The 27,217-nt window shown below is 42.2% G+C and overlaps 1 protein-coding gene across 2 annotated transcripts in view; it reads left to right on the top strand.

Moving 5' to 3' along the window:
- Positions 1-27,217, top strand: part of rps6kc1 (ribosomal protein S6 kinase polypeptide 1) — a 218,955-nt gene that overhangs the window by 34,541 nt on the left and 157,197 nt on the right. For both annotated transcript variants that reach the window (XM_041174609.1, XM_041174600.1), the window contains exons 5-6: positions 1,317-1,410; positions 6,501-6,560. In XM_041174609.1, coding sequence (XP_041030543.1) covers positions 1,317-1,410; positions 6,501-6,560 — 154 coding nt within the window. The remainder of the gene's footprint in view (positions 1-1,316; positions 1,411-6,500; positions 6,561-27,217) is intronic.

A 27,217-nucleotide genomic window follows, 5' to 3' on the forward strand; every position in this document is an offset into this window, starting at 1 on the left:
GTGCTGCCTCAGGGAGAGTGCTGAAAGGCTGGCAAATATAAAAAATAGAACAATAAAAAATTAATAAATCCCCCTCACGTGAAAATGTCACACGAGATGGTACATGTTAATGAAATAAACAAAAACTTTATTAAACATTTTTAAAACCGCTATCAAATGTCATCTCACCACTGGATGAGGTTTGTAAAAAAATCACCTACCAGCCTGCCCGTTGGGCCCGTGCACCGAGCCGAAGTTCGCACGGGCCCCTCAAAATCGTTAACGATTGGCAAGTTAAGGTCCTTAATGAGGCCTTTAATTAATGGCGGGTGCGCATCTGCCGACTGAAATATCGCGATGCTGCGCGCTGATGTCGGGACGCTCATGCGACGTCAGTGTGCGCCATTTTAAGTGCTAGCATGCGGGCTCCGCTACCTGCACGCCAGCCAGAAAATTCTACCCATAGTGTTTAGACAATGTTGCTCCTATTTTTCTTTGTTACAGTAGAAGTCTTAACATGTGAAATCAGGTTGCGTCATCCTTGTGGGAATCCAGTTCCATCTACAAGTTACTTTCCAGAGGCAAGGGATAAATTTCCTTTCCTGATTTCTCACCTCTTTTGCAGTGCCAACAGTTCCATTATTTGCGCTTTCTTTGTAAATATTAACGTTCAAAGATTGTTCAAGCAATTTGTGTTGCTGAAATTGGGGTGGACAGTGAAATTGGGGTGGAGAGTGACTTGCAAGTACAGATGCAAAAGGGATACTAATGCTGCCACAGCACAGCATTAATTATAAACTTCGACCCCCAAGCTGGCCTGAAGTGGAAGTTACAATGGTTTGCATCTGTCAATTGCACGAAGGGGAAGTTTACTTTTAAATGAAACTAAAGAGGTCTTGTGGAATACCTCCCAATATTCAGTGTCTACTGTCAAACATGAACATTTGCCATGTGGGCGAGGTATTGAAGGGCACCTGTGCCAACATGACCCAAGCTTCTGTGAACACATTCAGCAAAGGAATTTCTTTTAAACAATGTGAGTAACAGTAAAATAGTTGAAAATTTATTATAGGTATTAAGATTGGCTCTAATCAATCCGATAGAATAGAGCTGTTTTCCTACCAAACAGATTTTTGATTTTCAGCCGTTCAGAAGACATGTTGGTCCCCCAGCCAGTTCAAGAAGAGCACTGATGGAGATCCTGCCCTCTTGGCTAGAGAGCATTGTATTCAAGGATCTAAAATAGCTTCCCGGCTGTTCTTTTTAAAAAAAACCTTTTGTATGAAAATAAGGGGATTTTTATTTTGCCATGTTACATTTTAAAGTTTATTTTGCAGGATGGTGAAGTTTACGATGGATCAGAGCTCATCGGGCCAGTAGATCCCTGTTCAGAGTCACTGATTGATAGTTTATCAGATGGCAGTACTGAAGGTGAGAACCACTCAAAAGCTAAGACAATACGTGCACGTTAAAAAGTGGAACTTTTGTTAAATTCATCCTTGTGTTTTTTTTAAAAAAATGTCAGAAGTTTTAACTTGCACTCTCTTTGTTAAAAATCATTTTTGCACCTGAAACGTACCTGTTTTTGAGCAGTCTGCAATGCTTCCTTTAATGATCACTGGTTAGACAGCTCCACTCCTAGTCCCACTGGATGGATTTTTTAATGATTATCGACATTAGTTTCCTGGCACAATTACTGGGATTAGCTTTCTATTCCAGATTTATTAATCAAATTCAATCAGCTGCAGTGGTGAGATTTGAACCCATGTTGCCAGAGCATTAACCTGGGCCCTGGTCTAGCCTAGTGACATTATTATTACACCTTCATCTCCCCCAATCCCCCTGGATGGATTGTGCAGTCCAATCATTGGCACTGAAAATTGCAAATGGGGTTCTGCAACTGGTATAGGACCCCAATTTGCTTGAGTCTTTAGGCTGCTACTTGTTTTTGGTGGGAGTTCTGGCCACTTATTTCGAGGCCCATGTGAAAATCACATCATGTGAACCTTGCGTAGCCAATTCTGGAGAATGCAGAATGACAGCTAAAATTTAGCTGTAGTTTTACCTCTGACTGTATTTCAAACTCTGACTAATGGGATTAAGTCTTCTGTCTGCTGACTGTAAGGACCCAAAATGAAGGTTATTTTAATGAAAATGAACATTGCACATGTTGGAAATTTGAAATAAAAACAAACTGTCCATGGCAGTTTGCACAGTTGCCTAGACCATCCTCTTTTAATGCTGCTCCTCCCATTGCCCAGCTGAGTGGGACTGCCATCAACTGGTTCCATTCCTACCTACCCAGTTGTAGCCAGAGAATTACTTGTAATGAAAGGTTTCTCTTCCTGCATGCACACCATTAGCTCTGGAGTTGCTCAAGGATCTATCTTTGGCTTCCATCTTTTTCTCAGCCACATTCTACCATTTGGAAATGTAATCTGAAATTGCAATGTTAGGTTCTACATTTATGCTGATGACACCTAGCTTTGCCTCCCCACTATCTCTTTTGACTCCTCCACAGCCTCTGATTTGTCATGTTGCTTGTCCAATATCCAGTATTGGGTAAGCAGGAATTTTCTCTAGTTAAATAATGGGAAGACTGAAGCCATTTAATTCCCTGGCCACTGAGGCTAAGTTAGCCTGGTTGCAATCTTGGCATCTTATTTAACCCTGGGATTTACTTCCAATACCATATCCACTCCATCACCAAGACTGCCTACTTGCACCTTCCTATGTTGCCTGTCTCTGCCCTGCCTCAAATCATTTACTGCTGAAACCCTCATCCTTGCCTTTGTTATCTCCAGACTCTACTATCTAAAGCTTTCCTGGCCTGACTCATTTCCTCTGGCTCTCTGTAAATTGAGCTCCCCCAAAGCTCTGCTGCCTGTGTGCTAATTCACACAAACTCCTGTTCACCCATCACCCCTCTGCTCGCTGACCTACATTGGCTGCCGGTCCAGCAATGGCTGTATTTTAAAATTTTTATTCTTGTTTCAAATCCCTTCATGACCCTGCCCCACCCTAACTCTAACCACCTACAACCCTTCCAAATACTTGTGCAGCATCTATTCTGGCCTCTTGCACATCCTCCATTTTCTTTGCTCCACCATTGGCGGCCACATAGGTTCCAGGCTCTGTAATTTCCCTGTAAACCTCTCTGCCTCTCTTCTTCTCTGTGTCCTAATATCTCTTTATGTGACTTGGTGTCAAATTTTGTTCAATAACACACCTGTGAAGAGTCTTGGAATGTTTTATTCCTTGAAGGGTGCTATATAAATCCAAGTTGTTGTTGAAACACTCCAGACCATTCAGCATCTTTGGAGCAAGCAGATGAGTTATCATTTCTGAGGCGGACATTTCATCAGACATGCTACCAATTACTTTTCGAGGAACAGCATAAAACTGTGCACGAATTGGCACTAAATGGTTATTTCAAATCGGGATGAGAGATTAAATTTTTGAATTGGTGCAATAAGGGATAAAATGCAACTTGCGGCAGAGCACAGTGTTTCAATCTATGCTAAATAGAGACTCTTGACACTGACACCTGATGCAATAATGGGGGAAAAAATCTAGTTCTCTATTAATGTGATAAACTAACAAATTCACCCCCATTGTTAAAAAGACACTTTTCTGTACAAAAATGTAGATTCCCTGTGAATTTTTGTGGCTTTACAGCTAGATTCGCAGGCAAAGGACTTTACTGCCCTCGTGTGGAAGAGAGAGAGAATTTTGCTGCAGCAGTATAAAAATTGGCTTACTGTGGAATCGAGGGATGATTATCCCCTCCTGGTGTAAATTACAAAAAGCAAAGCAGTGGTTTAGGCTTCCTGTAATATTTTATAATAATTTAGGCGAGTTTGCAAATAAATTGGCTGTATACAAACATAATTTCAAATAAAACTGACTTGCCTGTATTTCTCCTGTTGCAAACTATTCTAAAAAGCAGTGCTGACTTTTATTTCTCACACTAATCTTGATGATCTTGTTAAACAATCTTGCTCTATTCTTCCATTCTGTTGTTTCGAAAATGAAGCTTTATTGTGCCAAGTTTTTTGGACTCTGGACGCCAGCGAGAGGGCCTAATGGCATCACTTTCATCATACTCATTTCTTACTCCTAACCCAGAGCTTCTTGGAAATTTGCTTGCATTCATTTTAACCTTAAGATAATTAATTGTTTTTTCTCTTCAAGTGGTCATCTTATTGACCTTGCTTTGGTACTTTGTAAAGTGATGGGAGCTACTTTTAACTCTAATTATGCATCTCTGGCAAATCTCTAGTGTGATTTCAGCATATTTGTTCCATTCTGCTCCTTGTTGCCTACTTTCTGTACCTCTGGAAACCTATTCTTGAACACTTTGGTGAATCATTTTTCACTGACTTGGGCATTTCCAAATTTTTGATGGGGCTTAGTACCATTCATTTCTAAAGACATTTTCATTGTATGATTTCTCACCAAGTCTTCGTTTAGTGGCTATTAAATATCTTCTTGTGTGGCTTTATCAGAATCTTTTTTTTCCATTAATTTGTTGATTTGTGATCGATTTATTCTCTCTCCTACTTTGCTGCTTCATCACAGCAATGACCTCCTCCACTTACCATTCAACCTTTATCCAGTCCTTTGATGGTTTCGCAATATGTTCATAAACTTCTTGAGTTTACACACTCTCCATGCTCTCAGTGCAGTGGGCAAAGCATTACAACTTCATCCCTGCATGAATGTTAGGCTTTTTTATGTTCTAGTGGAGAGTTGAAGTTACTCTAAAGAACTGAAAAAATGTCCTACTGTTTTGGAAACAGTAAATAAAATTTGTATGTAATTCCACAAAAAAATTGTACCTGTCTTTCTCAAGTTCATTTACACAGACTTCCCAGGGCTCATAGCAAATGCAGTAAAGTGGCTGGGCAATCTGTTTAAATGACTTCTAACAATGTCAATTTAAACTGACCAACCAGACACAGTTGAGAGTAAGCAATGTCAGTTATTCCAGCATTTCTCCCCCTCCTTGTTTGTGTTGGTGAGGAGAGGAAATCCTTTTTCCATAGCAAGGCAGTTGTGAATGAGAATTCACAGTGCATGGTATCACAGGCAGGATCCAAAATACCCAATGTATTGTGTAACCATGCATGGCCGACCATGTTGATTCTTTTCCAATTTGCCAGTGATTCATTGTTGTAGTGTAATTGCATAGATTCCAACAGCATTTATGTACGCTGCCCAAGGGGTCATAATTGTAATGTATAAACTTGGGTTGTGGTTATTGTCTACCTGATCCCTTAACCATGGGGAATCCAAAGATTGTCTGTGTACAACATCAGCTCTTTCTAGGAAGGGCCACAGGATGATGATCAGTAATGGAGTTGATTTGGCTGATTACTTCCCTTGTCCAGTGGCATTCCAGCTGAGACCAGTTAACAGTGCAGGTTTTAATTAAACAAATGTCGGTGGCTCACATCCTATTCAGCTCAGTGCCACTCCAGGTTACTGATAGTGTTGTTTCCCTAACAATAGACATAATAATCTCTGCAACTAAGAAATAGAAATGTGCAAACCAACCAAATTAAAGGCAGCTTTCCAATATTACTTTCAAGACCCGTTGCATTTAAGATGTAGAGTTCATTGCCTGTGGATTTTTCTCTCCCCTTGCCAACCTACCCATACTTGTAATGTTGGGTACATCTCAAATAGATGGTTCAAATCAAAACTCAGGCATTTAAAAATGCCTTTTAATAGCTTTACGTTCAGTTTAATATGTGGGCCAAAAATTTATGAGAAAACCTTGCTTGAGAGTGAGTTCAGTTCCAAGAGAGATTTTAGCACAGTCAGTGAACTAATATGGATCCTGTATTTAACCTTCTCCCCTTGTTTTATTGCTGCTACGTGCTTAGCCTGGGCCATATCACTTGCCCAGTTGGAGGATGTAGATGATGTAAGGCTCCAATTGGTTTGTGAAGGAGAGAAAAACCAGGAAAAATGAGAATAAAGTGAATAACAAAGATGGTTTTTCTTACCAGATATTATTACTCTGCTTAATATGTCTTTCATATAATGAATATCTGCCTACTAGCGCTTTGGAGTAGCAGAGGTCCCTAATTTCTTTGGGATTGGACTGTAAATTTTGTTAATAAGACTTTGTTAATAATAGTACATCATCTGTAGCTCACTATTGTAGGATGATTGTGTATTAAAACCTTGAACTGAAGAATGGTGGAATTGTGTTTGAGATTTGTTTGCCTTATGAAGCTGTTGAAATCTCTTGATATTTGGAGGATTTGGGAAGTCTCAAATGGTAGTAAGGTGACTGGTTCAAGAGCAGCAGATGCCTGAGATCAGGCAGGTTATTCATGCCTTGGAGGAGTACAGAATGTGAATGAAGACCTTTTTAGAAAACAGAGGAAGAGGGAAATGAGAATAAATCATGAAATGTTTAGCTACTAATAGTCTAAAATATTTGAAATTTCATGGTTGGTAAGATTTGTATTTAAGTAAACTGCCCTTTTTTTTTGTATTCCTTCTAGCTCGAAAAGACTTGAGTAGCATTGATGATGTCACTATTAGTAGTCAATCGGAATGTGGAGGTAAGATGTCAGAACTTGCTTTCCTTTGTCGGCAAGCTGCCTATCCACAATTATCCTTTAACTGATCTCAGAATGTGATGATACATCAATTAGACCTCATGACCTTTCACAGGCACAGTTACAGAATAACATCTTGTAGGTTATGTGGCATAATGCTCCTATTATAAAACTGTCCACTGATTTAACATGAACAACTCCACAGGAGGTCTGCTGGAATTTTTAAATAAGAGAATGACTAGAGATAGGAACTAGGCCCCGCGGGTTCTCATTTAGGCTGTAGGTATACTTGAATTAGTGACCTGACAGTAAGCATTGGCAGTTATGTATAATCAGTAGACCCTGTTGTAGAGCAGAATCACCTTTTACTGCTCAGCATCTAAGTGAAGTGAAGAGTTCAGTGTTTTATCCTGTGGACGTGCAGTGTTTTACTTTCCTGGCTGTTTATTCTGAATCCATACCCTCCTATTATCAAAGCATCCTATTCAAAGGCCACTGGTGGTCTCTTGAAATGTTGATTTCATTCTGTACTGAGTTCACCAGTCTGAGCTTGGAGTGCTGTGAGGGACCCTTGTGGAGTGATCTCATTGTTTATCTTCAGTTTGCTCAGTGCCAAACCGCAATCAATTGTTTACCACTAAAGCACAAACTTTGAAGACCAAACCATAGTCCAACCATTCTTCACACCTGTATCTTTCTAATTGAAAGAGGAACCTCTTCACCAAAAAAAACATGCATCTCAGTATTTGCTTATCACAGTTAAATGTTTTGTGTACACTTACTTAAATATCTTTCCAGTATGGAAGGCTTATCATAGGATAATAATGGAAGGAATGAAGCTGTTTAACTGCAAGTTATATGGCACCTTTTTAAAGTGGCAAAACATCACAAAGTGCTTCATGGTAGGGGAAGAATTGCAAATGAACAATAAGCAAGAGTTAGGAGAGGAACTGGGGAGGAAGGGATGACTGAAGGAAAAGCCGAGGAAGTAGGTTTTCACAAAGTCTTTGAAGGTAATGTTAGTATCTCTGTAGAGAACGTTAATGTTTAAAGAGAAATTCAAACACCCAGTGATTAGCTGAAAGAGCAATGTCGCGGGATTTCATGTTTTTAAACAAAACCATAATCTTACTGTATGTTAAAAGTAAATAGAACAACCACAACTAAATTAACCCTACAGCTTGTCAGGACTTGGAGTATAAATTTCATTCCCCCTATTACTTCCTAATTCCACTGGAGAGTTTCCTTATATATTGCAAGATCTTGAGGGCTGATTTTCATCTCCTGGGATCAAACCATATATGCTTCATCTCTCTGGAATCCACTTTGGTTTCTCCTCAGTGTTCCAGCTATTCTTTGAGGTATGAAATTTCATGAGGTTCCTTCCATTAGCTTTTGGCTAAGTTAATCTCCAACTTTTCCTTCAAATCTCACAATTGTGAACTCCTCAGCTCGAGCTTGGGTCTCATTGCATTCTTGCTTAGTAATTTTAAAAATCAGGAATACCCGTGGTTCCTAAAGGCCTCTTTGCTCCTTGTCCTGGCTTTGGACTGGCACAGACCCCTCTCTCCCAGTCTAAATGCCTTTTATTATGAGGGTTACTGTAGATTTCTTCCCCCAGCTCCAAGCTCAAGAAATCTTCCAGCCTTTCTTCCTCCTCACAAATTCAGTCACCAGATGAGTGAGAGTTTCCACACAGTGAATAATAAAGTTATTACTTTGTCTGCTTAAGGTGCAGGCTTGGCTAACATATTTAAGTATTTTGCTCCCTCGACCCTCTGTTCCAAGTTGAACTGCTTGTTTCTGTGAGCAAAAACACGGATAAACCCAAAACACAAAAGAGTAGTTCCTGGCAACCTATCTATCTCCACGGCGATGTGGCACATCTAGCATGTTCCAAATAGAAATTTAAATCAATTATCTTTTATCTTCAAAACAACCTGTTGATTTGGTCTCTTGTGAATAATTTATAGCTCCAGTGGAGCTAATGACCCTCTTTCCAAACTTGCTTGTTTCCCCAAGAAACCCTCTTCTTTAGTTCTTTGATCTGGGAGCTACATGAATAATTTAAATCCCTTATTAAAATAACTGTAGAACTCATGTCCCTACAAAGCTCTGAGATGGGTCACCCTTAGTTTAAGTTTTCTCACTTCCAGCCCTGACCTTATTAACTAAACACAGGTTACTCTTTGAATTGCATTTGCCCCAGGCCTGTTAACCAGTTTCTCAACCGAGTGTTTCACTTTATCTACATTTAAGATTCAATTTCTCAGCTAAAATGTTATTCCTGAATTATGAAAGCAGATATTTGCAGTTGTAAGATGAGATGTAGCAAACTGGAGAGTTTGGAGAAGAAACTTCCAAAATGTTAGAATGTGATGGTTGAAGGCTCGGTCAGCTGTGATGAAGAGAAAGGAAAGGGAGAACAATGTTGCTATCATTGGGAGAGCGGAGAATGCAAGCTAAGATATAGTGTTCGAGTGTTTCGTGGATAGGATGGGACAAAGGCACGGAGCGTTCAAATATCTGGGCTTTGAAGTCCGTGCTTTGGGGATGGGGAGCCAATAGAAATTCAAGGACAAGGATAAGAGAGAAATAGGACTTAGTACCAGATAGCATGCATGTGACGGAGATTTGGAGAGTTAGGATGCAGCTTGGAAGAGAGGCAACGTTGCTGTGTAGCCTGGATGTGACTAAAGAACTGAATTACCATTTCTATTTTTTTGGTTTGTTGTTACTTGTATGCAACAGAATTTCTTTAAAATCCAGGGTTAAAATATACTTACGAATTATTTTTTCACTCTCGTTATCTCTTGAGCTTTCTTATCTTCATGAATTTGAGACTCTAATGAGTAGAAGACATTGTGCAATGAATAGTTTACTTAAATTTGTCACAGGAGACATGGAAGATTAATCAAAAGGGGCATTAGCCTGTATATCTGTGCAATATATGTAAGTTTGCATAATAGGTAACATGTAGATCCTGCTTTTCCCTTTACCCTGAAATGTACAGTATAATATTAGAATGTTCATCATTTCCTGTGGTTTGTGTTGACATCTGTAACATAAATCTAAATCATTATAATAATTATTTATATTTTATTGCTGTCCTTTCTGCTAATTTGGACTAATCTACAGATCACTAACTGATTAATGACATTATCACATAATTGACATGATAATGATTAAAACCTAGTTACACCCATTTTGATTGCAGTATTGAAATATGAATCAGTGATGAACCGAAACCCTAATTATTTTGTATTTAACAAGTAAACTGTCCATCACAACCATTCACCCTGTGAATGTTAATGGTGCTCGGTTGCTTCTTCAAGTCATCAGTTTTGTTATATGAGCATCATAAAGACCATCTGGAATTCCTAAAATGTAATTTGGTTAAAGATAGGACAAGACAGAAAAATTATGCATTACCTGAAAGGACAAGGTTTATTTCATTTTCTTTTCAATATTGTAAAGCTTTAATTATTTTAAAGCTTATTTATTTTAAATGTTGTTGAACTGCTGGAAAAACAACTTAGGGGAGATTGAGCATTTTTTTAACTACTTAATGTCTTCTGTATGTAATGTGTAATTTTCAGTTCTTCAGAGGCTGTATTGTTCAGAGAGAGAGAGTGCAATACCATGGTTACCAGTGATGGTATGTTGTTTCCATTCGCTGACTTACAGATTAATTTTAGCAGACTTGCTGGCAGTTAGGCAAATCAAGCCTGTTCTGAATTCCCTATCCTAGCAAAAACATCATTTTAAATTAGAGCTAAAATAAAGTATAAAAGTATGAAAAGTACTTGGGCGAGGACTGGTGGTGATTAATTTACAAGAATGATTCGTAGACATTTCAAAGTCTGGAGCATTATTCCAAAAGCTTGGAAGGAAATAAGCATTAGATATGTTGGGGGAGGAAATAGCATCAGTAATAAAAAGGCTTTGGAGAAGCTTTGAGGACGGTTTTAAGGTGGAGGCAAATGCAATAGTTAGGCAGAAAGGTTTAGGGGAAGAGTTATAAAGAGCCGGACTGCGATGAGTGAGGGAAGCCACAGTTAGATGACTGAAGGACATGCCCTGGAGGAATTGCATGATATGGTGGGTCAAGGTCTTGAAGGGATTTCTGAATGAAGACAATGATTTTGAATTCATTGCATTGGGGGCAGGGAGCCAATTGAAGTCAGGGAGTACAGGGGTACGGGCGAGTCAGGCCCTAATGCAGGATAGTATTGGACCAGTAGAGTTTTGGAAATTGTTGGGACTTTGTGCAGTGTGACCTTAGTTTGCCAGTAAAGAAAAGCCTGGAGGTAACAAAAGCATGGATAAGGATTTCAATGACAGTTGGGGTAAGATAAGGGAAGAGAGACAGGTGATGTCATGAAGATGGAAGTGAATGCTCCTGGTTGTGGATTGTTTATGGGGTTCAGTTCAAGATTGTTCAATGATGTTCAGTCTTGAGGTGAATGGAGTCAGTATTTTAACTGGAGCTGACTTCAAAGCATTTATATAGCACCTTTCAGGATCACTGGAACTCTCAAAGTACTTTACAGCCAATTAAGTATTTTTGAAGTGTAGTCACTGTTGTAACACAGGAAACAATGGTTTTGTCTTTACACTGCTTAAAGAGAAGTTTTGTTTTATTAAATGCTTAGATATTGGAGAGTCTGACAACATTGAGACAATTCTGGAGTTGAGATACTGGCTGTGATGAGTAGAGATGGGTGTCATCAATGGATATGAATGGAACTGATCTCATTCTACAGATGATGTTGCTGAGGCAGAACATATAATGGCAGCCTTTGGGTATTTAGAAGAAATTTATATAGGGTATTTATATAGCACCATTCAAGGCCACCAGATGCCTCAAAGCATTTTACAGCCAATTAAGTACTTTCGAATTGTCGTCACAGTTGTGAAGTAGGAAACACAGAAATGAATGTTGTACACAGCAAACTCCCACAAACAACAATGTGATGATGACCAGATGATTTGTTCTTTTGTGATCTTTGATTTGGGGATAAATATTGGTTAGGGCACTGGGGATAACTGCCCTGCTCTTTGAAATAGCACAAATGATTCTTTACATCCACCCAAGCAGGTAGCTGGGGCCCCTGTTTAATGTATCAGTACTGCACCGGACTGTCAACCTTGATTTTTCTTTTTGTGTTCAAACCCTAGAGTGAGACTTGAATCTGGTGACTCCTTAAACAAGAGTGCTACCAACTGTGCCACAGCTAACAGTAGAACAATGTAGGGCAGTCAAAGACCACATTAGTGGAACGGTTGATAGTTAAATGCTGCAGAAAGCTTGGAGGATAACAGACTATGTTCTTAATTGTAAAGGTTGTTATTGCTGATATTGATAAGTGTGATCTTGGTATTTTGAGCCAAGCAAAAGCCAGACTGAAGGAAATCCTTTAGAGAATTGTAATGGTGATAGCAGCTCTCATTCTAAGCAATGAACAAAGTCCCTAAGTTCTTTATACTTGGCAAGATTAGTAATGGAACTATAACTTGGCTCGGATGTGCATTAATGATTTTTCTTGTTGTTGTTAAAGGACCTTTGTTTTATTACCTGCTGTACCAATTTGTGGAACATGTTTTTATGGAAATGTATGTGAAAATTCCATATTGACATTACTAATTTGTTTCTTACTCCATTTACTTAACAGACTGCCTCTGACAGCAAACCTGCTATTGGAAGCAGCCAGAAAAGTAAATACAGCAAATGCCAGCTCTCTTTAAGGCATTTCGACTCTTCCCCCAACCCCACCATGAGAGGAGAGAACTTTGTTTTTTTATCACTGGGTGCAGTTACCGGGTACCGGGGTGGTGGGGGTGGTTGGGGGGGAGGTGATGTAGGTGTAAAGTGATTGGTAGACAGGTTAGATGGGGGGCATGAGGGAAATCTTTTGTCACCCAGAGGGTGGAATTGGGCCAAATATATAAGCAATGGTTGGTGGTAACAGCACCTATCCTAGGTGCACTATCCTTCTGGAGATGTCAAGGGAAATCCTGACTAGACCATTTATGTACATTTATCTTTCCAATTGCAGACCAGTTTTATCTGTCTGAGCTTTGGTCCCTGCAGATATTGGTTGAGGAATCCAGCTAAAATATAAATGGGGTAAATTCAGCAGCAAGAGAATTGAGCATATCACAGAGCCACTTGTAGCGATAATGGTTCTATGTGGCAAATTTAGAAGAAAAAATTCTGCTCAAAACCTCCAAATGCAGAAAGTACCCCTTTAAAATGACTTTGAGTTCAGTTCAATATAATTCTATTGCCTAAGCGAGACAGGAAGAGTGCTGTTATTACAAGTATGCATTAGGGTCAGGGACAGAGACTTTTAAGAGAATACAATTAGTTGTAGTTTCAGGAATCATTTGTAGAACAGAAATGCCATTCTCAGCTCTTGTATCTGGAATAGCAATTACTTTAAAGTCACCTTGTTTAGCCCTTTTCTCTGCTAATGACCCGAGTGATGTGTGCACCTGTCTTTTCCAGATGTGTTTCTAAAACAGTTTCTAATTCAGGAAGCATCAGTGTTTATTTATCTTAACTAGTGCAGTAAGTACAGCAGGACCAAATTAATTGTGCATCTCTTTAAATGAGTGTATATCAGCTGTAACTCTTAACCATTCTTCCTGCCCGTCTGCCAGAATATTTCAGCAGTTCTGTAACCCGTAATGGTTTCAACATCAAGTAAATAATAGCAGTAAAACAGCAGTTTTTTTTTTAAGTGGCAAGAGTATTTTGCTGCTCACTATTGCATCAATGTGCTTGAGAATACTGTGCAAGCATCTTTTAATGGTATCTTCTCTGTACTATTAATGAGCATATGGAGCAGAAGACCTTGACTCATAATTACAGTCCATCTAATTGAGAGAGCAGCATGTTTCCATATTGATGGACTGAACATGATTTGATTAACTGATGACCAATTAGTCTGCATAAATTTGAGCTGAACTTAAATCATTTTCTGACCATTCTTTAATGAGATATAGTTGAATATTGTTCAAATTTGAGATGCTTTTTTATTTTAACCCTTCCTCATTTTTCTGTAGTTATTTTCTCCAACTTCTCCCTCCCGTCCCCATTCTTTGTCCCATTCATTGCCCTCTGGTGAGGTGTGCAGGGAACTAATTTTCTCTTATGCCTTTGTAACCAGCTGTTTGGAGGTGTCAGAGGGAAACTTGGGTTAACTCTGCTACTGTTCTTCTCTGCATCACAAGGAGAAGAAACCTTGCTTTAAGCAGATTTCTTATTGTCCCTAACTCACCAGAAACTAGGGGCAAAATTATCCCAGATTTGCACCAAGTGTGGTAGCAGGCAGGCAAAAGGACGTTCTACCCTCTGGCTTCAATGGCAGCTTTTCACGCTGTCTTGTCTCAATCCTACCTCATTAATTAATTATGCGGCCACAAGAAACACACAGTCTCGCTGGCGGCCGGCCTCTGAATTGCCCAGCATGGCGTTACCTCGGTGTTTCCTCACTCCGAGTGCCATACCTAAACTGCAGCCGTGCACACAGTTCTCAATGCTTGCAGCCCAGGACTGCTCCAGTGAAGACATGGTCCTGAAAGCCAAAAAGAGTTCAGTGACCCATCACTGGAATGCCTTTCAGGGGCCCGCTGTGATGTCCACTACCCCTGCTCTGGCTGCATGAGGTCCAGCAATTTCACCACTCTAGCTTGGTAAGTGATGGCACTGCCCACCGCTGCCAATGCTGCACAGATGTGGTTGGCCATCCAGTGCAAAAGAAAGAAAGATGAATGATCTCATCTGTGCTGCCAGGGTAAGGCAACCATCTCATCACTAAATTCTCACACTCAACAAGGCCATCACACATTCACTGGCATCTCATAGCATGTACCGCCCTCCCTCAGCTGATGATTCGGTGCTCCTCCGTATTGACCACTTGGAGGAAGCACTTAGGGTGTCAAGGGTGCAAAATGTACTCTGCATGGGGGCCTTCAATGTCCATCGCCAAGAGTGGCTTGGTAGCACCGTCACTGACTGAACTGGCCGAGATCTAAATGACATAGCTCCTAGACTGGGTCTGCGGCAGGTGGTGAGGACACCAACAAGAGGGAAAAACATACTTGACCTTGTCCTCCCCGACCTGCCTGCCGGAGACGCATCTGTCCATGACAGCAACAGTAGGAGTGATCACTGAACAGTCGTTGTGGAGACAAAGTCCTGCCTTCATATTGAGAATACCCTCCATCGTGTTGTATGGCACTATCACTGTGCTAAAGGGGTTAGATTTCAAACAGATCTAGCAATTCTAGACTGGGCATCCATGAGGCACTGTGGATCACCAGCAGCAGCAGAATTGAAATGGAACACAATATATAACCTCATGGCCTGGCACTCTACCATTACCATCAAGCCTGGGGATCAACCCTGGTTCAATGAAGTGTGCAGGAGGGCATGCCAGGAGCAGCACCAGGCAAATCTAAAAATGAGGTGTCAACCTGGTGAAGTTATAACACAGGGCCTATTTTCATGCCAAGCAGCCAGCAATAGACCAAGCTAAGCAATCCCACAACCAACAGATCAGCTCTAAGCTTTGCAGTCTTGCCACATCCAGTCGTGAATGGTGGTGGACAATTAAACAACTTACTGGAGGAGGAGGGTCCACAAATATCCCCATCCTCAATGATGGAGGAGCCCAGCATATCAGTGCAAAAGATAAGGCTGAAGCATTTGCTATAATCTTCAGCCAGAAGTACCGAGTGAACGATCCATCTCGGCCTCCGGAGGTCCCCAGCAGCACAGGTGCCAGTCTTCAGCCACTCCACGTGATATCAAGAAATGGCTGAAGGCACTGGACACTGCAAAGGCCATGGGCTCTGACAATATTCTGACAATAGTACTGAATCCTTATGCTCCAGAACTTGCTGCGCCCCTAGCCAAGCTGTTCCAGTACAGTTACAACACTGGCATCTACCTGGCTATGTGGAAAATTGCCTAGGTATGTCCTGTACCCAAAAAGTAGGATTAGTCCAACCTGGCGAATTAGCACCCCATCAGTCTACTCTCCATCATCTGTAAAGTAACGGAAGAGGTCACCAACAGTGCTATCAAGTGGCACTTGCTTAGCAATAACCTGCCCACATGCCCAGTTTGGGTTCCGCGAGAGCCACTCAACTCCTGACCTCATTACAGCCTTGGTTCAAACATGGACAAAAGAGCTGAACTCCCGAGGTGAGTTGAGAGTGACTGCCTTTGACATGAAGGCCATGTTTGACATCAGTGTGGCATCAAGGAGCCCTGGCAAAACTGGAGTTAATGGGAATTAGGGGGAAATCTCGCCGCTGGTTGGAGTCATAGGTAGCACAAAGGAAGATGGTTGTGGTTGTTGGAGGTCAGTCATCTCAGCTCTAGGACATCACTTCAGGAGTTCCTCAAGGTAATGTCGTCGGCCCAATTATCTTCAGCTGCTTCATCAATTACCTTCTATCATAAGCTCAGAAGTAGGGATGTTCACTGGTGATTGCACAATGTTCAGCACCATTCGCAACTCCTCAGTTACTGAAGCAGCCTTTGTCCAAATGCAGCAAGAACTGGACAATACCCAGGCTTGGGCTGACAAGTGGCAAGTAACATTTATGCCACACAAGTGTCAGGTAATGACCATCTCCAACGAGACAGAATCCAATCATCGCCCCTTGATGTTCAATGGCATTACCAACACTGAATCCCCTACTCTCAACATCCTGGGGGTTACCATTGACCAGAAACTGAACTGGACTAGCCATATAAATACTGTGGCCACAAGAGCAGGTCAGGGGCTAGGAATCCTGTGACGAGTAACTCATTTCCTGACTCCCCAAAGCCTGTCCACCATCTACAAGGCACAAGTCAGGAGGGTTATGAAATACTCCCCACTTGCCTGGATGAGTGCAGCTCCCAGAACACTCGACGCTTGACAATGTCCAGGACAAAACAACCCTCTTGATTGGCACTACATCCACAACCATTCACTCCCTCCACCACCGACTCACAGAAGCAGCAGTGTGTACCATCTACAAGATGCACTGCAAGAATTCACCGAGACTCCTTTGATAGCACCTTCCAAACCCACCACCACTACCATCTAAAAGAAGAAGGGCAGCAAATAGATGGGAACACCACCATCTGGACGTTTCTTTCCATGCCACTCACCATCCTGACTTGGAAATATATTGCTGTTCCTTCATTGTGCCTAGGTCAAAATCCTGGCACTCCCTTCCTAACAGCACTGTGAGTGTACCTACACCACATGGACTGCAGCCGTTCAAGAAAGCAAGCCACCAGCACCTTCTTGAGGGCAACTAGGGTTGGGCAATAAAATGCTGGCCCAGCCAGCGGAGCCTACATTCCATTAATGAATAAAAAAAAACTCTCACTGCCAGCTAAGGGACATCACCACTAACTCCCTCACATACACCTTCACATCTCCATCTGACATCATCTCCTCTGGAGCCTGCCTTTTCAGCCCTCACCATCTTGAATCATTGCATAAATCAACATGTGCCCCCATACACACCTTGGGATATCCTCCTTCCCTAGTAAAGCCCTTGCCCTGCCACATCTTCCCTTGCCTGAGGCCACATCTCCTCCTTCCCCAAGCAGGCACTGCAGCTATTGGAGAGCCACCCCCTCCTTACAGCTGGTCTGGTAGGTAGAGACCTGCCCATGAGTCCCTCTAAAAGTGATGTGGTGCTGCTTTGAGAGCCCTCGTGCTAATGACAGCGAATGCTGCCCGAAGCCAGCTAGGCAAACCGACCTCAAAGTCCTGAGCAAAATGTAGCTTACCAGCTGCACGTCGCTTATGTACAGTTGTGAAACACGTTGACGTGCATGCTCAGTTGATCAAGCATGGGGGATGATTCCAGCAAGCTGGGCTTATAATGACAGCAGATGCATTACAATGAAGTTCCTGACATGCGGCAGTGGGAAATGCGGCCCACCATTGACGGGCAGAGCGGACGATTGCATACTGGTTTCATGATGTTGTGAAACCGATTTTTGGCCTTACCGCCATGTTGTCTGCTCACACCCGCCATGATGCCCAACACCAGCAGGCATGGAAAATTCCACCCTAACAATGCAGGGAATCATAGGAAATAGGTTTAGCTCAAGACTATCCTGATTCAAAAAGAATGTATTGTCAACATACCTTTAGAAAACAAATAGTCTCTCTCAATCATGTCACAGAACAGCAACTTCAGCGTAACATGGAGTCTCGGAGAGAAAAAAGATATGTAATGGTTTACAACTGGCCACTTTGGAATAAAGTGATATATTTCATATATCATACGGCACCAAAGGAGGTCATTTGGTCTATCATACTTGTACTGGCACTAAAAGAGTTATCCAGTTAGTCCCACTCTGCTGCACTTTCCCCATGCAGTTTCCTTTTGAACTATATCATTACATCTGCTTCCGCCACCATTTCGAAGTGTATTCCAAGTCATAACTTGTTGCATCAAAAACAAATTCTCTTCGTATCCCATGTTGTTCTTTTGTCAATTACATCGTGCCTGCTTCGCCTGGTTACATACCCTCCTGCCAGTTAAAACTGTTCCTGTTTACACTGGCACCTTGCTTTAGTGCAGAACTACTGGGCCCTCGTGAGAGAGAGTATGGAACTCAGTGTAATGCAGGTCCACCTAGGACCCCAGTATTTTCATATAAATAGGTTTGTCTAGTGTGGCATAAAACCACAAGTCAGGAAGGCTTCCAGCTTGCTGAATGAGTTCTGCAGAGGCAACACTAAAGACATTTCTGTTGACCTCAGCACTGTTGCATTAGGAAAGGAGTAAACCAGCTAGCGCTGTTGCCACAGCTATGAGTGGGCCCAGTGTATACCATTCTCCTAGCCGGGGAAGAAATGCTGATTGATCTAGAAAATAAAAATATGCACATACACTTACACTGTCGTTTATACCCAGTCCAGTGAAATATATTTCCTATGAAGTACACTGAATGCTATTATAACGCAGTCTTACCCATAATGCAGTTTCAAGATATGGCCCCTGTGGACTGTTATGGCGGAGTCCCAGTTTACTCTATTAAGAAGATGGTAATTTTGGATGTCTCTGTTAAATCACTGCTAGCCTTTTCTGCTCTAAGGAGAATAATCCCAGCTTCTCTTTCTTCCATTTCATTGAACGACATTTATTTCTGGACTGCAGATTTAATAGCAATGGGGCGCAACTCCGTTGTTTGAAGTTTTCATTGTTAGTTGTCCTAGGCATTGCTGACCCCCGTTGGACCCCATCATTTTATGCTGCGTGCAGGCAAATTAACTTTAAAGATTTAAAAACAAAAAACTGCGGATGCTGGCAATTCAAAACAAAAACAGAATTACCTGGAAAAACTCAGCAGGTCTGGCAGCATCGGCGGGGAAGAAAAGAGTTGACGTTTCGAGTCCTCATGACCCTTCAACAGAACTGGGTGAATCCAAGGAGAGGGGTGAAATATAAGCTGGTTTAAGGTTGTGGGTTGGGTGGGGGGGAGAGAAGTGGAGGGGGGTGGTGTGGTTGTAGGGACAAGCAAGCAGTGATAGGAGCAGATAATCAAAAGATATCACAGACAAAAGAACAAAAGAACACAGGTGTTGAAGGTGGTAATATTATCTAAATGAATGTGCTAATTAAGAATGGATGGTAGGGCACTCAAGGTACAGCTCTAGAGGGGGTGGGGGAGCATAAAAGATTTAAAAATAATGGAAATAGGTGGGAAAAGAAAAGTCTATATATATTATTGAAAAAAACAAAAGGAAAGGGGAAGAAACAGAAAGGGGGTGGGGATGGAGGACGGAGTTCAAGATCTAAAGTTGTTGAATTCAATATTCATTCCGGAAGGCTGTAAAGTGCCTAGTCGGAAGATGAGGTGCTGTTCCTCCAGTTTGCGTTGGGCTTCACTGGAACAATGCAGTAAGCCAAGGACTGACATGTGGGCAAGAGAGCAGGGTGGAGTGTTAAAATGGCAAGCGATAGGGAGGTTTGGGTCATTCTTGCGGACAGACCACAGGTGTTCTGCAAAGAGGTCACCCAGTTTACGTTTGGTCTCTCCAATGTAGAGGAGACTGCATTGGAAGCAACGAATGCAATAGACTAAGTTGGGGGAAATGCAAGTGAAATGCTGCTTCACTTGAAAGGAGTGTTTGGGCCCTTGGACGGTGAGGAGAGAGGAAGTGAAGGGGCAGGTGTTGCATCTTTTGCGTGGGCATGGGGAGGTGGGCATAGGTGGGGGTTGAGGAGTAGGGGGTGATGGAGGAGTGGACCAGGGTGTCCCGGAGGGAGCGATCCCTACGGAATGCCGCCGGGGTGGGGTGAAGGGAAGATGTGTTTGGTGGTGGCATCATGCTTGAGTTGGCGGAAATGACGGAGAATGATCCTTTGCATGCGGAGGCTGGTGGGGTGATAAGTGAGGACAAGGGGGACCCTATCATGTTTCTGGGAGGGAAGAGAAGGCGTGAGGGCGGATGCGCGGGAGATGGGCCGGACACGGTTGAGGGCCCTGTCAATGACCGTGGGTGGAAAACCTCGGTTAAGGACGAAGGAGGACATGTCAGAGGAACTGTTTTTGAAGGTAGCATCATCGGAACAGATGCGACGGAGGCAAAGGAACTGAGAGAATGGGATGGAGTCCTTACAGGAAACGGGGTGTGAGGAGCTGTAGTCGAGGTAGCTGTGGGAGTCGGTAGGCTTGTAATGGGTGTTGGTGGATAGTCTCTCACCAGAGATTGAGACAGAGAGGTCAAGGAAGGGAAGGGAAGTGTCAGAGATGGACCACGTGAAAATGATGGAGGGGTGGAGATTGGAAGCAAAATTAATAAATTTTTCCAAGTCCCGACAAGAGCATGAAGCAGCACCGAAGTAATCATCGATGTACCGGAGAAAGAGTTGTGGAAGGGGGCCGGAGTAGGACTGGAACAAGGAATGTTCCACATACCCCATAAAGAGGCAGGCATAGCTGGGGCCCATGCGGGTACCCATAGCCACACCTTTTATTTGGAGGAAGTGAGAGGAGTTGAAGGAGAAATTGTTCAGTGTGAGAACAAGTTCAGCCAGACGGAAGAGAGTAGTGGTGGATGGGGATTGTTCGGGCCTCTGTTCGAGGAAGAAGCTAAGGGCCCTCAGACCATCCTGGTGTATAGGGATTGGATGTCCATGGTGAAGAGGAAGCGGTTGGGGCCAGGGAACTGGAAATTGTTGATGTGACGTAAGGTGTCAGAGGAATCACGGATGTAGGTGGGAAGGGACTGGACAAGGGGAGAGAGAAGGGAGTCTAGATAACGAGAAATGAGTTCTGTGGGGCAGGAGCAAGCTGACACGATCTATCTACCGGGACAGTTCTGTTTGTGGATTTTGGGTAGGAAGTAGAAGTGGGCTGTCCGAGGTTGGGCGACTCTCAGGTTGGAAGCTGTGGGAGGAAGATCTCCAGAGGAGATGAGGTCAGTGACAGTCCTGGAAACAATGGCTCGATGTTCAGTAGTGGGGTCATGGTCCAGGGAGAAGTAGGAGGAAGTGTCTGGGAGTTGATGCTCAGCCTCCGTGAGGGAGATGTCAGTGAGCCAGACAACAGCACCACCATTCTCAGCGGGTTTGATGACAATGTTGGGGTTGGACCTGAGAGAACGGAGTGCAGTAAGTTCAGAGAGAGACAGATTAGAATGGGTGAGAGGAACTTTAAGATTGATTAGTTTTCCATAGAAGAATTGTGTAGTTTTCTGGTGGGTGAGGGAAAGGAGTCTCTGAGCCAGCCGAGAGTGCAAGCAATAGATAGGGAATTGGGAGCAAAGGGATGAGTATCTAAAGGTGAGAACACACATCGTAAGGAAGCAATACTGAAGTTAAGGAGGAGTGGATTCTGAGTCTGGGGATAGCACTGGCTAAGGCTCAAGAGGGCAGTGCATGAAAACTCTTGGGAGAAGGGCTGAATTGTGACATTTGGGGAGGGAATTCGATAGTGTTCAACATGGGTTTGCTGCTGGATCCATTTAGCATAATGATTTTTATTTCGAACCTTAATTTTCCTTAGGAGGCCATAACTTAGAGGACAGATGATGAATCTTCCCGAGACCTATGAAAGATAAATTGAGTGCCTTTAATTTTTCAGCAAGTGGGAGCTAGTGGTCTTAAAATAAAATTCATGTTGTGGTGCACAGGGACCCAGTTGCTGTGTGTACGAATGCAAACTAGCTCTTTATCATTGTGAACATCAGAACAGTCCATGTAGGTGCACCTGCTGCAGGTAGGTTTTGATGCCTATTTTAGGAATTTTTAATGCAGTTTGAATGTTGTGGCTTATTCATTGATTTTAATCATGATATCTGAGCACGTAAGCGCAAAATTTCTTTTTTAAGCTGAGCTCAAAGTGCAGTCAGTGATGTAACTTAGATCCACAATCATGTGATTTAGATGTAGCCTAAGGCCACATTCAATTGTTTTTGGCTAATAAATGACTATTTGCACATAATAACTTCCTATTTGTCAAATGGCATTTTTCATAAAATCCTCAGTATGCTATGCATGGTTGGCAGCATTAACGTTATGATGACCTATGAACTTCTGAATCCATGTGGGAAGTTTGTAGTGTATGTAAGACCCCAAGACGTAGGAGCAGAAGTAGGCCCAGACTTATCTGCTCCACCATTCAGTGAGATCATGGCTGATCTGATAATCCTCAACTCCACTTTCCTGCCCTTACCCCAGAATCCTTGATTCCCTTACTGCTTAAAAGTCTGTCTATCTCAGCCTTGAATATACTTAACAACCCAGCCTCGACAGCCCTCTGTGGTAAAGAATTCCACAGATTCACTACCCTCTGAGAGAAGAAATTCCTCCTCATCTCTGTCTTAATTGGGCAATCCCTTACACTGAGATTATGCCCTCTGGTCTTAGAGTCTCCTACAAGGGGAAACAGCCTCTCAGCATCTACCCTGTCAAGCCCCCTAAGTCTTGTATGTTTCAATAAAGTCGCCTCTCATTCTTCTAAACTCCAATGAGTACAGGCCCAACCTACTCAACCTCCATACCCGGGATTAACCTAGTGAACCTCCTCTGGACTGCCTCCAATGCCAGTGTATCTTTCCTTAGATACAGGGACCAAAACTATTCAGAGTATTCTAGGTGTGGTCTAACTAGTGCTTTGTATAGTTTTAGCAAGACTTCCCTATGTTTATAGCCCATTCCCTTTGAAATAAAGGCCAACATTCCATTTGCCATCCTTATTACCTTCCAAGCTCGTATGCTAGTTTTTTGTGATTCATGCACGAGGACCTCCAAATCCCTCTGTGCTGCAGCTTTCTCAGTCTTCCTCCATTTAAATAATATTCAGCTCCCCTATTCTTCTTGCCAAACTGCATAGCCCTACACTTTCCCACATTATGATCCATCTGCCAAGTTTTTGCCCACTCACTTAACCTGTCTATACCCCTCTGTAGACTCTTTGTATCATCTTCACCGCTTGCCTCTCCATCTATTTTTGTGTCATCTGCAAACTTGGCTATAGTACATTTCAATTCCCTCATCTAAGTCAATAATATATATTGTAAATAATTGTGGCCCTAGCGCTGATCCCTGTGGCACTTCCACTAGTTACGTGCTGCCGTCCTAAGAATGCCCCCTTATCCCAATTCTCTGTCTTCTAGTAGTTAGCTAATCCTCTATCCATGCTAATATACTACCCCAACACCATGGGCCCTTATCTTATTAAGTAGCCTTATGTGCGGTACCTTATCGAACGCCTTTTGGAAATCCAAATATATTACATCTATCGGTTCCCCTTTATCTATCCTGCTTGTTACCTCCTCAAAGAATTCTAATACATTCATCAGGCATGATTTCCCCTTCATGAAGCCATGCTGACTCTACTTGATTATATTATGCATTTCTAAATGCTCTGCCATTACATCTTTTACAACAGACTCTTAACATTTTTCCAATAATGGATGTTAAGCTAACTGGCCTATAGTGACCTGTTTTTTTTTGTCTCCTTCCCTTTTTGAATAAGGGTGTTACATTGGCAGTTTTCCAATCCTCTGGGACTTTTCCAGAATCTAAGGATTCTTGGAAGATTAATACCAGTGCATCCACTATCTCTGCAGCTACTTCCTTTAATATCCTAGGATGCAACCCATCAGGTCCAGGGGACTTATTGGCCTTGAGCCCCATTAGTTTCCCTAGTACTTTTTCTCTAGTGATAGTTATTGTATTTATTTTCTCCTCCACTTTTGCCCCTTGATTATTTAGTATTTTTGGAATGCTATTAATGTCTTTTACCATGAAGATTGATGCAAAGTATTTATTCAACTCCTTTGCCATTCCCTAGTTCCCCATTATTATTTCCCCAGCCTCATTCTCTAAGGGGCCTGTGTTCACTTGGCCTCTCTCTTCCTTTTTATATATTTAAAGAAGCTCTTGCTGTCCATTTTTATATTACTTGCTCATTTACCCTCAAAGTTTATTTTCTCCCTCTATTATTTTTTGGTCATCTTTTGTTCTTAAAACTTCACGAATCCTCTGGTTTACCACTAATCTTTGCCACATTTTATGTTTTTCTTTAATTTGATACTATCCTTAACTTCCTTGGTTAACCATAGTTGCTTTATCCCCTTCCTAGGATCCTCCTTCTTCACTGGGATGTATCTTTGTTGTGAGTCATGAACTGTTTTTTCAAACATCTGCCATTGTTCATCAACTGTTTTTTCTGATAAACTCCTTTCCTAGTCCACTCCAGCCAACTCTGCCCTCATTCCTTTGTAATTACCCTTATTTAAGTTTAGCACAGTTGTTACCGACTCTCAAACTGAATGCTAAATTCTGCCATGTTCTGGTCATTGTTTCCTACGGGATCTTTTACTCTGAGATCATTTATTAAACCTGCGTCCTTACACATTAACAGATCCAAAATAGTCTGCTCCCTGGTTGGATCCACAACATATTGTTCTAGGAAACTATTCTGATTACACCCTGAATTCTTGCTCATGGCTACCTCTGCCAATTTGATTTTCCCAATCTACATGAAGATTGAAGTCACCCATGATTAATATACTGCCTTTTTTTACATGCCCTTAATACTTCCTGATTTATTCTCTGTCCTAAGGTATAGCCACTTTTAGGGTGCCTATAGACTACTCCCAACAGTGTCTTCTTCCCCTTGTTATTTCTTACCTCCACCCATATGGATTCTACGTCTTCCGATCCAAAATATTTTCTTGCTATTGTGCTTATTCCTTCCCGTACTAACAAAGCTACCCCACCATTCTTTCCTTTCTGCCCGTCCTTTTGAAAAGTCACATACCCCTGAATATTTAGTTCCCAGCTTTGATCTCCTTGTAACTATTTCTCCGTAATGGCTATAAGATCATACCCATTGACGTCTATTTGTGCCGTTAATTAATTTATTTTGTTCCAAATACTACATACATTTAAGTAAAGAGCCATTAATTTTGCCTTTTTACCATATTTTCCCCCTTTGACACTATTTGCTGCTTTTTTTAAATGTTTGTACACTCTGTTCCTTCCAGTGTGGGAATCACTACCTAAATAACTGCGCTGCAATGCAGCCATATCCTTTTGCTTTGTAAGCCTACTTATCACCTCTCCAGAACCCTCTTCCTTTCTGTTTAGTTTAAAGCCCTCCCTATAGCCCTAGTTAGTCGATTTGCCAGGACATTGGTCCCAGCATGGTTCAAGTGAAGCCCATCCCACCGGAATAGCTCCCTTCTACCCCAGCACTGGTGCCAGTGCCCCGTGAACTGAAACCCATTCCTCCCACACCAATCTTTGAGCCACACATTTAACTCCTTGACTTTACTTACCTTATGCCGTTTGCCCATGGCTCAGGTAGCAATCCCGAAATTATTACCTTTGGAGGTTTTGCTTTTTAACTTAGCTCCTAACTGTTCAAATTCTTTCATCTGAACCTCCTTTCTAGCCCTATCAATGTTGTTAGTACCAATATGGATGATGACAACTGGATCCCTTCCCTCCCACTCCAAGTTCCTCTCCATCCCTGAGGAGATGTCCTTAATCCTGGCACTGGGCAGACAACACAGCCTTCGGGACTCACGCTCACAGCTGCAGAGAACAGTATCTACCCCCCTAATTATACTGACCCCTACCAGTACTACATTCCTATTTCCTCCCCCCACTTGAATGGCTCCCTGTACCACGGTGCCATAGTCAGTTCGCTCATCCTCCCTGCAGACCCTGCTGTCATCCACACAGCTTGCAAGAACCTCATAACTGTTGGACATTTGCAGGGGCTGAGGCTCCTTGGATGCTATCCCCTGGGTCCCCATTCCTGCCTCACCTGCAGTCACACCCTCCTGCCCTTGGTCACAGACCAAATTTGAATTACTAATCTGAGGGGCATGACCACCTCCTGGAGCAAAGTGTCCAGGTAACGTTCCTCCTCCCCGATGTGGCGGAATGTTTGCAGCTCGGATTCCAGCTCCTCAACTCTGATCTGAAGCTCCTTGAGCTGCAAACGCTTACTACAGATGTGTTCGCTCTGTATCACCTTGGTGTCCAGCACCTCCCACGTGCTGTAGCAGCATGAAATGACAATCTTTGTAATGTGACTATTTTTACACATTAATCGCTTGATTTTAAAAATACATGTAAACTGCATGAAATGAGTTTGGATGCAGTGGGGCAATTAAACTTCTCCTGAGGGCAATGCAGTATGCTATTGAACAAACCATTCGGACATTATAGATTTGTAAGGATTATGCTTGTTTTTTGGACAAGGATTCAGTGACAGCCGTAGCTGACATTTTTTTCTTGAAAGGTATTTAAGAGGAGGCTGTTACTGTTTGTTTGATTTTCACCAAATATCTTGTGTGCCTGAAATATGTCACTTTTGACTTCAGTGAAAAGGCGTATAAATGAACTAAAAGGAAGCATTTTGAAGAATTGCAAAAACCCTTCTGCTTTGACAGGGGATTTTAACCATTTGTAATGGTCTCTTCCCGCCGGTGCCTGCCCCCACCCCTATGTGTAATTGGTCCTTTTCCAGTTACATTATTGTCAGTTTAACATAAATGCTTATGTCTATTATACACACTTCTTTAGCCCCGGAGTGGTTGCTTCCAGCTTGCCGCAGTTTATGAGGACGCTGTGAAGAAACTGATTTTATTAGTGTTTTGTCAAGTTTTCCAAATTTCTGAAACATCGTTACTTAAATATTGTACCCAAAAGTGTTCTAATTTGCTTTGTTTGCCATGTCCGCCTGACCATACTTTATGTGTAACCCTAAACATTGAATGCTGATAAGACATTCAACTGTGGAGGGTACCACATCCAAACTTTGTCCTGCCCTCATTTGATGTCCATATGCATACTTTACAAGCAGCAGTCACTGGAGGAGTGGGAACTCTTGCATTTCATTCCCTCAACCTAATAGAGAGCTACTGAATTTAATCATCTCCACTATCATTCTGGCATAAAATGACTAGTTCAGCATAGATTAGAGCTTGAATGTGTGCAGTCCCTAGACTGCATAGCTTAGCACTACATCATGCAGCCTTCTAATCTTAATTTGAATTTTTATTAGCTTTCTAAAAAATATCTTTAAACGGTTTTTATTTTAACAGTAACCCGCAGCACTTAACAAATTGTTACAATTTCACAATGCATGAACCTAT

This window comes from Carcharodon carcharias, chromosome 2 (assembly GCF_017639515.1).
Source record: "Carcharodon carcharias isolate sCarCar2 chromosome 2, sCarCar2.pri, whole genome shotgun sequence".
In the NCBI taxonomy this organism is placed as follows: Eukaryota; Metazoa; Chordata; class Chondrichthyes; order Lamniformes; family Lamnidae; genus Carcharodon; species Carcharodon carcharias.